Raw genomic sequence first — 18,174 nt, 5'->3', positions numbered from 1 at the left:
TTCCTGCTGTGTGGTTTTTAACCCTGGCTCAGGGGAATTCAGCCTTTCATCTCACAGAGCACATTGCCTCCATTTGTCAACTCCAATTTCCCTATAAACCTATAAAAAAATCATAAATCATCATGAAGTTTCTCCTTTCTAAGGAAATGAGAAATTACTTTTTTTAACCTTTCCTGAAACAGTTAATTCCTCATCCCTGAAATCTATATTCTGGCAAGTTTGAAACAATACTGATAAATCTTGTTGACAGTGATGACACTTACTCCTGCAACTAAAGTTAAATGTGAATGAGAAAATTAGCAATTATCTAATTTGCAAAAAATCTATTTAAAAAATACATAACCTAAAGCATTAGAAATATTTCAGGTTATGGCACTGAGACAAATGTGGTGAAATTGGCAATGAGATTTTGACAGGAAGATTATTATATGTGATTTCAGTGACTCTGAGGAACTATCACTAAAGTTGACACCAGTTCGAACTCAACAGGAAAAGGCAATACACACACAAAAAACAAATGTCTGCTTTATTTACATCATGTAAACATTGATTGATGAAAAACAGTTAAAAAGCTCACAGACTGGACGAAAAAAAAACAACTTTATAAAACTTAAAAGGTTCCATGATGAGGGGAGGAACGCTGGTCGTAACTGTGTCAAGTGCTATCTGCGAAAATAACAGTTACATGGACTATGAAGTATATAGGATATATGTCTGAGTCTTTTCCACTCAGGAATGGATTGTGAACTGTGCAGAACATTTAAAACCAAGTTCATATGAATCTCCAGACCTCTTAGGTGCTGTCACTAACAAATCTCAGTGTTCCAGTTGAAGAGCAATATTCATCAAAGTGGCACCAAGAATAATCCTCTCCAAATCAGCATAGCCAGGAAATTCAAATAATCCAGAAAGTACCATCTAAAATACAAATGGAATTGAGTTGAAGGCTCATCCAGGATCTGATTGGCCAAGCTGTGGTGCTTGGATACCCCAAACAACACAAACCAAAGCTGCTCTGACAAAATTAACACAAAATAAAATCCTGGTGGATGATGGAACTGGCTTTGAATCAGGTAGAGAGAAAAACAGAGAGTACTGAAAATAACACCTTGGGATGTTTCATTATGCTAATGCTGCTATCTAAATGTAAGCTGTTGTTGAAATACTGTAGGTCCAACTGCAACTGACAGTGAGAGAGACATCAAGTTAATGCCTCTAAGGCAGTGTTAGCTGTTTCAGCATACTCTAACTCTAAAGCTCAGTGTGAACAACAGAGGATTTCTCCCTGAAGTCCTCGTCAACATTTATCACTGAAACAATACCAAGAGAACAGCAGTTTATCTGGTTATAATCATATTGCTGTTTGTGGGTGTTTGTTGTGCCAAGATTGGCTGATGTGTTTTCTACAATTACAACAGTGACTGCAATTAAGAAGGTCAATGAAGAAATTTAGAATGTCCTGAAGTTGTGAAAGGTGCTATACAAATGCAAGATCTTGCTCCTTTCACATCTTGACTGACCCTCTGTGCATTTCCACCAATTTCTGTCTTCATTTCAGACTTCTAGGACCTGGCCCTTTTCATGAATGTACTTTGCTGTTTAAATGGGGACACTTTCACCATGACCCCCTCTCCTCTCAGAGGCTGAGATTTGTATATAGAAAAATAAATCAGAGACTCTCCAAATACAGGACATTAGTGCTGCAGAACTTTTGTTCCCTTTTTTTAGACATAATTTACACAAGAATTGTAGAAAGTTGATTACAGAAAATATTGATCATAAGTGCATAACTTATTTTGAAAGCCAGGTCCATTGTTAAGGAAGAGACTGCGTGCTGGAATCATTCTGACTGTCAAATGTTTATCTAACAAAGATTCCTGGCAGAAATTGTAAATGTTAACACTGACCTTCAGAAAACAAAATACTTTGATCACTAATTTTACCGTTACTTTATATATTTATATATATATATCTATATATAGACGACAGGGAGCTGTCTTTCACTTGTCTTTTAAAGTGGACTCACTATATCTCTTACAGGGCAATAAGTCTCGTCCCTTTAAGACTAAACATTAGCTTGATTTAAGAAAAAAAACTCATGATGACCAACACCGTGCACTAACACACCAGTGTGAGAACGGGGCGAATTTTGCCAAATTGAAAAGAGTTGTGTGAAATTGTGAAGTGCCCGCTTGGTAGCGGGTTCTGAAGCCTGGCATCTTGACCAGCTCCGTGACTACATTGTCATTCCATGTGAACCCATTTGCTCCGTGCACATTCATCAAATCTGGAACATTTACTTCTCCACCCCCAATTTTTGTTTGTGGCCTATTATTCTAATGCACAGCGACGCCCTGCTTAGATCACTGTATCGGTTATTCGGCGGGAATCTGAAAAGAAATCGAATTTAGAAATAGGAAGGCGGTCTCAGAGAGCTGTGGTGCTGTCGGATTGCCATAAAAAGCCAACTGGTTCACGAACTGCTACTGTCAGGTCATCCAGTCCCCCGCCCAGTGAGGTTAATGACCTGTACGGTGTTCAGCTAGGACTAGGAAATGACCAGCAGTAATTCTTATTCCCCATGCCGCTCACAGCTCCTCTCCAATTGACTCACACAAGGCCCGTTATCCGGACTGGGAACTGAGGCTGTTTCGGGTGGTGGGGGTTCGGGGAGTAGGATCGGGGTTTACAACCGGGACAGAGGACCATCACTGGGTGGGGGTGTCTCTCACCTCAGTTCAGTTCTCCAAGCATTGATCCTTCACACATGTGTGTGCATCCGTAGGTATCTGTCAATAGGTTTCTGACCCCAGCTGCCCCCCGACTCTCTCTCTCCATGTTTCACTCTGTGTCTCTGTCGGTATCTATCCCATTATCGCTGTCCATGCTTCTGTTTGTGTCTCTGTATCTCTGTCTCTGTCTCTGTCCCTGTCTGTGTCCCTATAGGTATGTGTCCCTCTGTCCCTGTCTGTGTCCCTGTAGGTATCTGTTCCTCTGTCTCTGTCCCTGCCTGTGTCCCTATAGGTATCTCTCCCTCTGTCTCCGTCCCTGTCTGTGTCCCTATAGGTATGTGTCCCTCTGTCCCTGTCTGTGTCCCTATAGGTATGTGTCCCTCTGTCTCTGTCCCTGTCTGTGTCCCTATAGGTATGTGTCCCTCTGTCCCTGTCTGTGTCCCTGTAGGTATGTGTCCCTCTGTCTCTGTCCCTGTCTGTGTCCCTATAGGTATGTGTCCCTCTGTCCCTGTCTGTGTCCCTGTAGGTATGTGTCCCTCTGTCTCTGTCCCTGTCTGTGTCCCTATAGGTATGTGTCCCTCTGTCCCTGTCTGTGTCCCTGTAGGTATGTGTCCCTCTGTCTCTGTCCCTGTCTGTGTCCCTATAGGTATGTGTCCCTCTGTCCCTGTCTGTGTCCCTGTAGGTATGTGTCCCTCTGTCTCTGTCCCTGTCTGTGTCCCTATAGGTATGTTTCCCTCTGTCTCTGTCCCTGTAGGTATCTGTCCCTCTGTCTCTGTCCCTGTCTGTGTCGCTATAGGTATCTGTCCCTGTTGGAATATAACCTGTTGTTTGGTGTCTCTGTAGGTGTCGGTGTGTGTTACCGTACTGGCCTGGTTTGGAAGCACTCACTTCCCTTGGCACGTTGGCCTGATGCCGAGCGGGGGGGTGCGGGTAAGGTGTAGGTGGAATTCACAAGCCGCCGAGTTGGCTTTTTAATCTGCTCCGGCAGGAATCGGGATCCCAATCCAGTGTCGCGGCAGAGAGCGAGGAGAGAGGATGGGAAGCCGGCAACTGGGCTCTTCCGGGATATGCATCCAGTCCGGCTTGACCGGAGAGTCACTACCTCCTAGCGCCGCGCTGTGCCGCTACAGGTACAAGACAAGCCCGGGGTCCTCTTGTCTTTCTAAAAGCCCCAGTTAGTTGCTGAGTCTACAAATTGTTACTCGCAGGCCGAAGCCACGGAGGTGACCGAGGTAATCTTAGCCGTGTCATCCGACCAGGGCTGCAGGTTCTGCAGGGCGTACAACGAGGAGTTGTGCAGGCAGATGGGGTCAGGTTGAATGGGCTGGTTCAGGGATTTCTGGAAAGCTTCTTGCTGCAGTTGCATCAGGATCCGGTTGGCTTGCTGGCGCTCCGCCTCTCTCTCCTCCGCTGTTTGCCTCCTTGTCCGGAGCAGGCCAGAAGCAGGCAGAACGACAAACAAAACAAAAAAACAGAGAGAGTCTGTCAGTCACACTTCCCCTCAGCATCTCAAGTGGTCAGTGTGTGGAAACCGGGACCCCGCAAAACGGCTAGCCCCTTACCAGGAAACCTTTTACCCGGCAGGAACGGTCCAGCTAACGCCTGTCCCATCCTATACCCTCAGCGCCTGCCAAATGTAAACTGAGGTGCTTCCAGACATATACAACCCGCGACTGAAAGTTTGAGTTTGATTTTTAAAATGATTTTTCCTCCTCCAAATCCAATCATTTCTCCACTTCTCCCCTTTTAAAGACCAGAAGAGATAGGCGCAGAAATAGGCCATTCAGCCCATCGAGTCTGCTCCATCATTCTATCAGATCATGGTTGATCTGATAATCTTCAACACCACTTTCCCGACTTTTCCCCTTTAACCCTTGATTCCCTCAGTGACTAAAAGTCTGTCTCAGTTTTGAATATATTTAATGAACCAGCCTTGACAGCCCTCTGTGGTAAAGAATGCCACAGATGCACTAGCCTCTGAGGGAATAAGTTCCTTTGTTGGATGAGTGACCCCCTTATTCTGAGATTATGTCCTCTGGTCCTAGACTCTCCCACAAGGGGGAATCAACCTCTCCACATCTATCCTGTCAACTCCACCAAAAACTCCCTAAGAATCTCGTATGTTTCAATAAGGTAGCTTCTCATTTTTCTATATTTCAATGAGCGCAGGCCCAATGTACTCAACCTCTCATAGCAGTTACCTCTCCCGCCACCCTCTCCCATTATTGGGATGAGCCTAGTGAACCCTCTTTGAAAGTTCCGATTGAAACATCTTCCATTGTTCTTTAGCCACCATCACTACCCCACAAGCAGTTTCTTGAAAACCACAGTGATAAGTCTCAATTGGATTCTCAATTTCTGACATTGAAACGGTTCATGAACTGAGCTTCAGCCCAGTCCGACATGAATGAATACAGAAACAAAACAGTGAGCACAAAACCCATGATGGTATTAGTTTTGGCAGTCTTTCCAACCTGGAACCTGTACTCAGCTCCCATTATTGAGCAGGAGTGAATAAGGAGAGGGAACATGGCTGAGTGAAGGGGAACAGGGCAGGGGGATAAATCGTCAAATCTTTGGGAGGAGCTGCACAGAAGAGCTGGAGATGATTAAACAACAGGTATCATACAGGCAGGCAAAATGGAAAATCATTATCGCATCTAGCAGAGTCAGTGTGGCTTCATGAAAGGGAAATTGCATGTGTTAAGAGTTTTTTTTTCAAGGAAGTCTCAAGCAGAGTGGATAGGTGGGAACTGGTAGATGGCTTATATTTGAACTTCCGGAAGGGACCTCACAAAAAGTTAAGCTATAAGATAAGAGTCCAAGTATTGGAGGTAGTGCATTGACATGGATTGAGAATTGGCCTATGGGCACGAAACTGTGTGTGGGATAAGAGGTTCTTTTTCAGGCTGATGACCAATGAGGTTCCACAGGGATCAGTACGGGACCACAACTGGTTACAAGATATGTTAATGACTTGGAGGATGGAAATTAATGTACTGTAGCCAAATTTGCAGATGACACAAACATAGGTGGAAAGGTGGGTTGACAGTGGGATACAAATGGATTGCACGTAGGTTTTTGATCGGTTAAGTAAGTGGGCAAAAAGTTGGTAAATGAGTATAATGTGGAAAAACGTGAAGTTGTTAATTTTGGAAGGGAGAACAAAAGAACAGAATATTATTTAAATGATGAAAAACTGCAGAAAGCTGCAACACAAATGACCTGGGGGTTCTTCTGCATACAACACAGAAATTTAGCCCACAGGTGCAGCAAGAAGGCAAATGGAATGTTGGCTCTTATTTCAAGGGCGTTGGAGTGTAATAGTAGGGAAGTCTTACTGTAACCATACAAGGTGCTGGTGCGACCACATCTGGAGTAATATGAGCAGTTTTGGTTCATTTATTTAAGGAAAGATATCATTTTATTGGAGGCAGTTCAGAGACGGTTCACCGGGGTGATCCCTGGCACAGAGAGAATATCTAGCGAGGTGATCTCATTAAAATATATAGGATTCTTAAGTGTGCTTGTCAGGGTATTCTGAGAGCATGCTCTTTAGTTCTAGGCTCTTCCATGAGAGCATGCTGTTTAGTCCTAGGGTCTCAAAGAGCATGCTCTCAGAATAAAGGGACACCAATATAAGACTGAGTTGAGGAGGAATTTCTTGCCTCACAGGGTTGCGAGTCTTTGGAACTCTTTGCCACTGAGAATTACAGGGACATAGTCCTTGCGTGTATTTAAGGCTGAGATAAATGGATTCTTGATCAGTCAGGAAATTGAGGGTTATGGGGAAAGGGCAGAAAAGTGGACATCAGGAATGTCTGATCAGCCATGATTCGATTGAATGGTAGAGCAGATTTGAGGGGCAGAATGGCCCACTCCTATCCCTGTTTCTTATGGTCAATGGTTTTCTGGTCTAGGACAAAAATAACCTGTGTTTACGGCATGAAAAACATCCCAAGATTCTTAAATAGGGTGATGGAACAAAATATACTAAGCCATATAAAAAGGCTTTGGGTCAGGTAATCAATAGGTGGTCAAATAATTGAATCTTAAGCAGCAATGGAAAATGGGGAGGAAGGAGGGATTTAGGGAGGCAATTCCAGAGTTTGAGGTCTAGGCAGATGGAGGAACAACCAATAGTGCTGCATTAATTACACTTAGGGATTTTCAAGAGGCTACACTTAGAACAGCACAGAGATCCCAGAGGATTATAGGACTGAAAGTGATGACAGACATAGGACGGGATGAGGCCATTGGAGGACTGCAAAACAGAGATGACAATTTTAAATGTGAGGTCTTGGTGGATGGAAGTTGCTCAGTGAGGACAGCAACAAAAGACACACACAAGTGTGTGGACCGAAGTGTGGAAACGGAAGTCCAAAAACAGTAAATTTGAGAAGGTTGCAGTGGAAATTAAGACATTCATGGACAGCAGGTCTGAGATCAAGGTGATAGGAACATCCTAAACAGTCCCTTTCATCTGTCTTGGAAATGCTGAGCACCTGTCACCAGCACTGACGAATCAAGAGACAGTGAGAGAGCTGGGTCAGCTCTAAAGTTAGAAGTGCAATAGAATGATGGGATGATACAATATGAAGAGAGGCCATTTGGTTCATCTTTGAAGAGGTACCCAAAGAATGTCAACAAAGCCTGGCTGTCAATCAACATTAATTGGTGCAATCTCCATAGCCACACCTCTAACTGAGTCCACTGGCCAATCAATCAGCACTCTCCTCTCATGCAGTGTAAATGTTGGACGGTTCCCCTTGAATGGGTATTCTTGCAAACTGTCCTGATAAGTTGAGGACAGAAATCTTCCAGAAAATGTATCTTTTCTCAGCAATAGTCAAGAACAATCGAGTTAGTCATATTCTCTGTCTTTCTCCCTGTTACCCCTGAAATCACTTCTCTTCAGATATTTACTTCTTGAAAGTCTTATTGAATCTGCTTCCTGTTCCTGTGTGAAAAGGTTTCCTGGTGAACTTCTTGTAAAACATTGAGTGGACAGACGGGATGATATCCTATTACTTTGCATTAGTTTTACTGGAACAGTCAAGGTACCTGAAGTCAAGGTCAGTGAGTGAGAACAGAATGGTGGCTTCCAGCAAAATTAATTTCAAGTTACCAGTTGTTTGGCCAATATAGAGGAGACAGGAACAACTGGATGATACCAATTCTTTATTTTCTTCACTATCATTTTCGTTCTTGTTTATTGAACTAATATTTACAAAAAATTTAATTCACTATCTCAGACACAAGCTATTACATTATTAATGTGATTGAGAGTTTGATCCTATCCAAGGACTTTTAGAATTACTGGATCCACCGTAAGGTTACATTGGAAAAGTATTCAGGAAGAGCTTCATACAGAGACAGAGGTGCAGGATGAGAGGGCTAGAGACCCTTACACGTAAGTAGAGAGTCCTGCATACATAGAACCCTCACAAACAGAGACAGAGTATTTCACATGTAGGGAGAGAGACATCTACAACCACAGAGCAAAGTCTTATCAACATGCAAAGGAACAGTAACCCTCATATACATACACACATTTATGTTGACAGAGACCTCACAGACACACACACACACACACATACACACACACATACTCTCATTGAGCCACACAAGCACCCTTGCAGACACCCATACCCCTCTCATAGGCACACCTCCCCTCAAAGATACATAGACCCAGACATGCACACACACACACACACACACACACACACACACAAATCCTCACACAGAGATTTGTATATACACTGGGATATATTACTTTCTCTAGCAGCTCACCTGTTTTGAATGCCTACATAAACACCCCAATTTTCTTGCTCCTCTACAGTTTCTATTTTATTGCTATTTATGAAATATCCCATTCTTTGTTTCTCCCAATTCAAAATCACTGACCTGATATTCTGCAATATTGGAGTTTCATTTCATTTGTCTCTGTTACTTTGCAAACTGCTGGCCCTGTATTCACAGCATACTGTCACTCCTAACTTAATGCCATCTGCAAGTTTGGAAATTCTACTTTCTATTCCTTCATCCAAGTCATTAATAAATACAATGAAAAGCTGAGAGTTCACAAGAGTTCCCTGGCAAACATCAATGGTCACGTCCAGGAATCAGAGTACATGTCCTTCACTCTCACTCTCTGTCCCCTATTTCCCTTACACCCATTTCACAGGGTTATCTCCAATTCATGCTTAACAGTCTTGAGTGCAGATTATTAAATATCAAAGCTTTATTGTGATAAAATGCATTAGCTGAAGGCACTGAATACAGCAAAGGTAAGGGCTCCAGTAACATTCCAATATACTGGAGAACCCATTGGGTGCCGAAGATGTCTGCTCAAGAATTAGCTGCATGCTTAGCCAAACTGTTCCAGTACAGCCTCAACACTGGCATCTGTACAACAATTGCCCAGTTATGTCCTCTGCACAAAAAGCAGGACAAAACCAAACCATCAATCTACTCTTGATCATCGGGAGAGTAACAAAACATGCTATCAAACAGTTATACTCACTGATGCCAGCTCTGGGTTCCACCAGGGCAACCCAGTTCCTGACCTCATTACAGCCTGAGTGCAAACGTGGACAGAAGAACTGCACTGCAGAGGAGAGGTGAGAGTGACTGTTCTCGACTTCAAAGTATTTTGTTTGTTTACCGGATGTGAGTGTAGCTGGGTGGGCCAGCATTTATAGACGAGTCCCAGTCGCCCCCGAGAAGGCGATAGTGAGCTGCCTCGCTGAACGCATCCAGTCCATGCGGCGGAGGTAAACCACAGAGAGGATAGAGTGTCCTCCTGCCTCTGGGTCTAATTCCGGGGAAGCCCAGCGAGGACCAGGGCAGGGGTAGTGGGTGTGGATTGGTGTTATTGAAGGATTTTCCTGTTTTATTTCGATGCAACCGGGACAGTTATTCCTTCACACTCAGTCACGCCTGTTGACGCGGGGCAAAAAATAGAAACCGAGCGTGTCAGAGTGGCGAGTGAGTGAGAATCAGACAGAGAGAGAGAGAGAGAGTGGGGGGGGGGGGGGGTCGGAGAGACGGAGGAGCTAGGCAGAGAAATGCAGAGAGAGAATGAGGGAAACGAGAAAGAGAGCAAGGAAAGAAAATTCCGTCAGATTTGTTCATGTGTTTTTTTTTCGCGAGAATTTGCCGGGAATCACATCCTGGCAGCGCCTGAGATGAAACTGAAAGTGAACGGGTCTTCGGAATTGACCCTTCCCGGGAGAGGAATATAATTCCCGTCTCCAGGATCCTACTAAATCCCGAATGCTGCTTAAAAATTGGTGAACTCGTACAGGTTGGCGGGTATTGGGGTGTAGCAGGAGAAAGAGAGAGCGATGCGGGTGCAGGAGTGGGGCGAAAGAGATTGCAACGGCGACAGTGAGAGACATTTAAAACAATTAGAGAGGCGGAGTGGGGAAAGTGAAAATAGAGGGAGAGAGAACACGGAGTGAAACCAGGGGAACAGGCAAACACCTCACCGAAGGATAATTTTCATTTCCAGGATGAGACAGATCAAAGTCAATTGGCAATAAATAGCTTACTGCAGGGCACCCCTCTTGACAGTAGGGACCTGAGAGAGAATACCGAATCTGTCCCGCAGTAAACGCATGAATAAATCATTCCAAGGCCGGATGGAGGAACTAACCTCGAGCTGGGGGTCTTGTTTCCAGCGGAACACTCACCAGGTAAAGGGTCAACACTGAATTAAACAGCACTAAATTGTGTTTTTTTATCGGGGTCTCGGACAACCTACAGAAAGTCGTGGACAAAGTTGCACAAAGGTCATGTCACTGACAAATTGGTCTCAATGTGTGAGCCAGTATAATTTGGCAGGAAGGTGATGAGATATTGTTTCAAAATAAGCATCTGACCTGATAGAAGTTTATAAAATAACGAGAGGTACAGACAGGGTTAATGGTGATCAGAGATAATGGGAACTGCAGATGCTGGAGAATCCAAGATAACAAAGTGTGGAGCTGGATGAACGCAGCAGGCCCAGCAGCATCTCAGGAGCTCTCTGATGAAGGGTCTAGGCCGGAAACGTCAGCTTTTGTGCTCCTGAGATGCTGCTGGGCCTGCTGTGTTCATCCAGCTCCAGACTGTTGTCCAGGGTTAATGGTAGTTGTCTTTCCTCTAGGATGGGACACGTTGTTAAAGTGGGGGGAGAGAGATTAAAAAAGAAGACATGGTTCACGTGTGGAGTGAACTTCCAGGTGGATGACGGTACACTTACAACGTTTAAAAGCCATTTGCGTAAGAACAAGAATAGGAAAGGTTTGGAGGGATATGGGCCAAACGCAGGCAGGTGGAGCTAGTTTAGTTTGGGATTATGTTCGGCCTGGACTGGCTGGACCGAAAGGTCTGTTTCTGTAATGTATGACTCTATGACTTTGAATGGGGTAGAGGAACAGAGTGGTCTGGAGGTACAGATACACAACGCAACACGTAGTGACAGAGGTTATAAACCCATACAGTGCCCGGCTCCACTTTCATGGAGACAGCTGAAAAACAGGGGAAGTCACATTAAACTCGTATTAATAGAAATTACTGGAAAAAATGCTCAGCAGGTCTGGCAGCATCTGCAGAGAGAAATCAGAGTTAACGTTTCGGGTCGAGTGACCCATTCTCAGACTCAGCGTTCTGGGGAAGGGTCACCGGACCAGAAACGTTAACTCTGATTTCTCTCCACACATACTGCTGAGTCTTTTCCAGCAATTTCTGATTTACAGCATCCGCAGTTCTTTCGGTTTTTAAACTCACATGAAACTTGGTTAAGACCACACCCAGCACGGTGAACAGCTCTGGTCTATTATCAAATGGATATAAAGGCACTGGAAAAAGAACGAAAAATATTTAATAGATTGGGATCTTTTGCTTATCAGGCAATAATGAGCAGGCTGGAATACTCTCCCCTAGAAAGGGGAAAATTCAGGGGTGACTTGATACAGAGGTTTTGAAGATTCTGAAATGTGATGTGGGGAAAAGTTGCTAATTGTAGGGAAGATCAGAACTAGGGGCCAAAAAGAGAAGAACGTCACCGATAACCCACCCAGGACTCCTGGGCAAAGCTTTTATCGGAGAGTAGCGAGATTGTGGAATTCACTGTGAGAGTTAGAGAGAAGCAGGAATCAGGCAGGAACCGCGCGGAGAGGCTGGTTCTGTCTGATTGTCGTAGTTACTTCCAGCATCAGAGCGGGCAATGGTAAAACAGTGAGGAAATGAAGCCGAAAGGCACGGAGTGAGAGGAGATGGAGGTAAGGTGTATGAGGAGGATACGTGGAGTGACGGAGAGGAGACTGAGGGAGGGAGACTGAGGAGGAATTGAGGGGGCGGGTGAAATGATAATTGAGAAGAGAACGAGGGAGAAGATAACAGTTTTTTAAAAAAAACCTTGCGATAGGATGAAATAATTTTGGAAACTTTTATAACGTTTTAAAACTCCAGAAATATCGAAAATCAAAGCAGAATGATCTCATCCTGCTAAATTTCAGAGTACTAGCTCCTCATCCCTCCTCTCTCTCAGCCGCCTCCTCCTCACCATCCTCTCATTCCATCAGTTCTGGGTTTAGCTCCTCTCCGTTATTCGGCCCACACTCTCTCTGTTGTTCCTGCGCCCTGCCGCTGTTGGTGTTTGCAGAAATCTGCCGTGAATTTGCGATATAACAAAGTGTGAAGCTGGATGAACACAGCAGGCCAAGCAGCAACTCAGGACGGCTGGATTGCAGGGAGCCGCTGGAACAGGCAAAATATTGAAATTTCTCATTGAAACGATGCGGATGTCCGGGGCCCGGGGCTTGAAGCCTCTTCTCTCCCGGTCAGGACTCTGCTGTCCTCTGGGCCGGGGTCTCTCACCCTGACTTTCTCCTGCAAAGTCAGAAATCCTTCAACCACTTTTCACTTGGACCTTGATGACTGAAGTTCGTTGTTGGGGTGTAGCCGTGACGGCTCAGCACTTTCACACTGTGTGATCAGCTGAAAATAACTGCACCTTGATAACTTTTAATTTTTCCACAAGATTTTTTTTTCCCCAGGAGCGGGAAAGCGTGGAAATTTTTCGGCACAATCTCTCCCCTTTCATTCGCATCCCATTAAATAAAAAAAATGTTGGGGAAAGTAATTCTGATGTAAAGGAGAATTCCGGTGGCTATAAGAAGGCAGAGGGCAGATTCAGTGCCGGGAGATGGAGTTGAACATTGCAGGTCCGGGGAAATGGCTGGGTTTTAGGGAGAGAGAGAAGCACAACAAGTTCCCAGAGCAACCGACTCTGCGGAGCTTCAGCTATCCCTGAATATTTATCGAGTTCGCCTTCCCAAGCTCTCCCCACATTTCGCCGCAGCCGCTGTCTGTGCAATGATAAACTGCTGACAATCTTACACCCATGGCCCTGAGAGTTTGTCTTTACCACAAACGGAGGCACCATCCCTAATTTCAGCGTGCGACCAACTGCCTGCCTTCAGTCTGCTCCCTTCAGTTGCAGAATACATTCTCTAGCGAAGTTTGCTGGATTTAATTTTTACATCAAGAAACGATATTTCGCTCGGTTTTATGTTTGCATCATCATTGTGAAGATTTTGTGTACTGACTGTGTGTTATAATGTGGAAAGCAGTTAGTTCAGAAAGAGGGTTAGAGCGGTTTAAACAACGTTTGCTCCCAGTTACTGTATCTTCCTGTTGTTCGATTCTCGACCGCGTGCAGCGAATCCAATAACCGAGTTATTTTCTATACTATTTTTCGTGAGTTGTGTATCTACGTGTCCCGAGCCTGTTCCATTCAGACTCATTATTTTCCAATCCATTCAACTGGCCATCTCACACTTACCTGCGTTAAAGTCAGTCAGAACAGTCATACATTGCCCTTCCGAAAGTCATTGACGTGTCTCCTTGAACAGGGATGGCGAGGGGCGAGCTGGGAGAGGGGCAGAGCGTGGGGGTTGGGGTACATGGGGACGGGTATGGGGGTAGAGCATAAGGAAAGGGAACGCCGCCTAACCTCACCCTCACTCCCCACTTACCTCCACTTGGTCCGCCGGTTCTGGAACCACGTTTTGACCTGAGCGTCTGTCATTTTCAAAGCTTTGGCCAGCGCTGCTCTCTCGGCCGAGGCAAGGTATTTCTGGCGGTGAAACCGCTTCTCCAATTCGCAGATCTGTAGCCGGGTGAAGGAGGTGCGAGGTTTCTTCTTTTTCGGCGGAGTTCTGTTTTGATAAGGATGCCCTATCCGGCGGGTAACCGTGAAAGGCGACAGGGCCACTGCAAACACAAGCGGGTGTGGGCAGAATTAGTGATTAAACAATTCCAGGGAGGAATGAGACAGGGTGGGGTGTATTGCTGTCTCTCTCTCTCTCACACACACACACACTCACGCACAAACACGCTCTCTCTCACACATACACAAACACGTGCACACTCTCACACATACAGACACACTGTCTATCACACTCTCTCTCTCACAGACACACACACAAACACTCGCACTCAACCGTGGAGTTGGCCAGAGAGTGCATTTACAGAGATCAACATACGCTAATATCCACTTAAAAATCCACATACAACACTATAAATTCAAACAAGGAAACGCGGGTGGTGGAAATCTGCAACAAAAACTGAAAATACCGCAGAAACTCAGCAGGCCTCGCAGCGTCTGAAAAAAGAAACCCGTTTCGAGCAATTTCAGTTCTGAAGGGTCACTGGACTCAAAACGGTAACTCTGCTTTCGCTCTCCACAGTCGCTGAGGAATTTCTCCAGCTCTTTCAGTTCTTTTTGTTTTGTTGTTGCAAAAATACACTCTCCACGGACACCTGCGAATTTGGTTTTTACAACGAGTACGCTGAACCGGGGACAAGCACCCAGTCCCCAGCCTGCCTGCACTCATAAATCCACAGTGTAAAGTTCTCAGGGTTAGTGCTAATTCCTGCCTCAACATGATGGCGGTGCATACAATTGTTGGCGTTATTTGGGGTTTGCAAGGCTCGAGTTGACTGAATCCGGCGCCTATTTGCATGAAATATTTGTTGAGGAAATGTTGAAAGCTAGAAATAGTGAGGCGGCTGGGGCAGACAAAGATGGGGAAAAATCTAGGGGATACTGATAGAGATAGTGTAACAGAGATAAGTGAGGAGGTGGTGGTGGGGGCAGTGTATGTGTGCAGGAGAGTTAGAGTGTGGAAGAGACAGAGAAAATATCGAAAATAGACAAGGAAACTGACCGGAGGGATTAATGAGACCGAAAGAATAGAAAATTGGAAGAAGAATTCGATAAAAGAGAGAAAGAAAAAAAAGGCGAGTTGATTAAGTGTTGGCGAATCCGATAGGAAGCGGAGAGTTTAATCCTGTAAGTGTCTGTGTAATAAAACCTATGCTGTCCCTGGGTGTGCTGCCCAGGAAAGTGGAGATACATTTCATTTAATCTAAATCCAGGCTGCAAACTATCCACTGGAAGTGATTTGTTGGTCAGCTATTTTTTTGCTGTCGGGTTGGGGGGAGGGTGGGGGTTTATGAGGGGACGTCCGAAATTCGGCTGGAGACTGGGGAAAGTGGGGCTAACTCGAAGCCTCAAGCAGAATCGGCGAGGCTGCCCGAAAATTCGGAATCTTTGAGAAGAACAGAATTAGGAAGGTTAAAGCTTCCAGAAAAGAATTTTACTTTCCTCGCCGAAAGAAGCCGACAGAATGCTTGGATTTAAACGAAGTTTTCAGAAGAAGCTAAGCCAGTTTAACAGCCCATTTGCTGCGAAATTAGGACTTGTCCCAAATTCAAATGGCCCCCGATTTCACTACTGTATGTTTTAAAAACAAAACGGACTGTGACAAAAATTAACCAAATCTTAAAAGATATCCTTTCATTCTTATCCAGAACTGTAAATTTAAAACGTGCTTCTTTTTTAAAATAGCCAACAGTTGGATTATTTAAATTATCTCAAAAAATCGCCGGGAGCCAGTGTTATAATCGCTGTTGGAAATTAAAATGTGGATGAATTTGATGATATTATTAAATGACCTGATATTAAAACGACAAATAATGCACATCCATATATTTGAGGTTAATCCGATCCAAGCTCCTACCTCACAATTTGTAAATAAACGCTAGTTATTTTTAAAATGATAATGTAATTATTAATTCAGCCTCAATCTTTTTTAGTTATGGAGAGAAATTCCTTTGTGTGTTTGTTTTGTAAATTTCAGGCATCAGAGGTACGCAGGGACGGCTTCAACAAATGTTGGGAATGCTGAGATTAAACAGCGTTAGAGAACATATTCGTTTCGGTTTAAATCGATTCATCGTTTAGGGGGAAAAAAAGATATCGCGGTGGCTGAGTGGGGATCATTTAGAACCGAGCTGTTTAATTCAGGCTTTTGAAAGCACCGAGAGGGCGGCGAGAAAAAGGAACATTCTCCAGTCGGTTAAGCGAGGATCCGGCCGACACACGCCTTCTGCAGTTTACATTCAATTCTCGTTAGATTTTCTTTTCAAAGTAGGTTGTTTAGAATGGCAGATCAACTGTTTCTTCATAAATCAGGAACGAAAGAGGTCAGTTACAGACTTCTGGAAATCACTTCAATGTCGGAAAGATGTTTCTAAGTAGGCAAAATCTGCTGTGACTAGCACATAATTAGACCTAAAGTGGTGAATACGTTGTGAGGTTAAAGAGACATGATCTGGTCCGGTTTATATTCACGGACAAGACATGAAACGGTTCCCGCTGGTTTCCAAAGCATTTTGAGTTACAGGAGAATTACGGAAACGAAGGGAAAGATTTAAGAGGCTGGCTTTAGCTCGGGTTTAGCTACCAACACTTCTCTCCCTCCCCTTTACCTGTGAATCTATCCTTGGTATATCTTCTGTTACTTTCCATCCAGGGGAATGTCAGGTTTGTCAGGTTGTTGTTGGAGCTGGGAGCGGTCGTCACTCCAGTGGACAGAGGTTGGTGCACCCCTGTGCTGACGGGCCGATGGGCCGGTACCCTGATGACTCCTGCCGGGTTCAAACTGCTGCTGTTCATGCCCAGGTTAACACCGTAAGGGCCCGCCAGTGGCGCCAGGCTACATGCGTTATTGTAGCCGCCCCCGCTGCCGTTGCTGTTGTAGTTCACGGTGTAATTCATGTTGCTGTAATTCCCACTCACCATACAGCCCAGGCCATAGTCCATATCCTGCAGCCGGGAATTCGGGATCATGCAGCTTCCTTGATCCGGATTGTTCAAAATCTGGTCTATTCCGAAACTGATAGGCTCGTGTTGGGGGTGTGCAACTTGCCCCCCTATATGCTCCATTTTGTGGTCTGGGGGTGTGAGGGTGGGAAACAATAAATTGCCCGGTATTTCCAACTCACAAATCGAGATTCCCCTCCCTAATCTCCAGGAATAATAATACAAAAAAAACCCCTTGGATTCTTAGGCTCCTTCCCCTGCAGCCGAGGCCTGGCTGTTGTAATTTGCACAAGATTTTCCGAATGAGACTGAAGACCAAAGCATCAATCATTACGCAGCAACAATTCCCAGACAGTATGCATCGTGCATTGGAGGGAGGGCCTGCTCTTTATTGGCTGGGACCTGAGTGACACTAAAAAAGGCAGGGGGCTGGGGGGGGGCGGGGTGGGATTTGGAGGGGAGGGGGAGTTATCAGGACAGCGAAGAGATGTCCTATCCTAATAAAGTCAAGTCACAAATTCATGCGAAGAAAAAGCTTTTGGAATTCTCAACTTATTGATTGGAATATCATCACGAGCTCCTTCTCAATACACAAGAAGTGGGTTAAATATTACCATATTCTCAGAGGGGAAAGTCCGCCAGAAAAAAACACGCTTCCACAATTCACAATTTGTAACTCGCCCCCGCCCTCAATCTCTTCCAGAAATCTAACCATCAGTTAAAATCCGAAGTTGCTTTTCTCGCTTAATTTTTTTTCTCTCGTGTAAACAAACTGTAATAAACCGAGGAAAAATGGTTTTTAAATCCATCCGATTGTACAATGTACGTGGGCGTCCAAGCGCCTCTGTGTAGCGACAGAGTGAACGTGTTACAGATTTGAAAGTACTCAGTTTAGTGAATTTGTAAACGGCTACACAATGGCGAACTGGATACAGAGTGGGATTGGATCTACCTCTGGCCTGACCACGGGAATAAACTCATGGAACACTCCACAAAACGCAAGCAAAACACTTAAAAATAATCCAATCGATCAGGAAAATGACGACAAAATCTCCAATATAAATTCGTAAAAGATCATTTATCATTCTACGTTAAATCTCGCCACAGTTCAAAGTGTTTCATCACAATTTTCAACTTAAAATACAGATTGTTAGAAACTTCTAGGCATTGAACAAAAATCGAAACATTGTAAAAGTGAACGATTCCACATTTAAACAAACGGTACGTTGGGTTCGCCCCCTTTCATCAGGAACCGGGAACATGTTTTGTATTTTGATCGAA

General features: G+C 44.6%; 1 protein-coding gene across 3 annotated transcripts; it reads right to left on the bottom strand.

The window, feature by feature from the left end:
- Positions 1-560: 560 nt before the first annotated feature.
- On the bottom strand, positions 561-17,178 carry tlx1 (T cell leukemia homeobox 1). Of its 3 annotated transcripts, XR_007249567.1 has the most exons (4): positions 16,560-17,178; positions 13,760-13,997; positions 3,621-4,153; positions 561-918 (listed from the first exon to the last, which is right to left on the bottom strand). XR_007249567.1 is itself a non-coding variant. In XM_048551206.2 (3 exons), the coding sequence occupies exons 1-3, from the start codon at positions 17,014-17,016 to the stop codon at positions 3,931-3,933; spliced, it is 918 nt and encodes a 305-aa protein (XP_048407163.1). In that variant the 5' UTR covers positions 17,017-17,178; the 3' UTR covers positions 561-3,930. The 3 variants fall into 3 exon arrangements, 2 of the variants coding, with proteins under 2 accessions (XP_048407163.1, XP_048407164.1); XM_048551206.2 differs by having other exon boundaries at positions 561-4,153; XM_048551207.1 differs by lacking the exon at positions 3,621-4,153.
- Between the last annotated feature and the right edge of the window lie 996 nt (positions 17,179-18,174).

This window comes from Stegostoma tigrinum, chromosome 20 (assembly GCF_030684315.1).
Source record: "Stegostoma tigrinum isolate sSteTig4 chromosome 20, sSteTig4.hap1, whole genome shotgun sequence".
NCBI lineage: Eukaryota > Metazoa > Chordata > Chondrichthyes > Orectolobiformes > Stegostomatidae > Stegostoma > Stegostoma tigrinum.
Note: the sequence above shows the minus strand (reverse complement) of the source record. Positions and strands in the feature narration are given on the sequence as shown.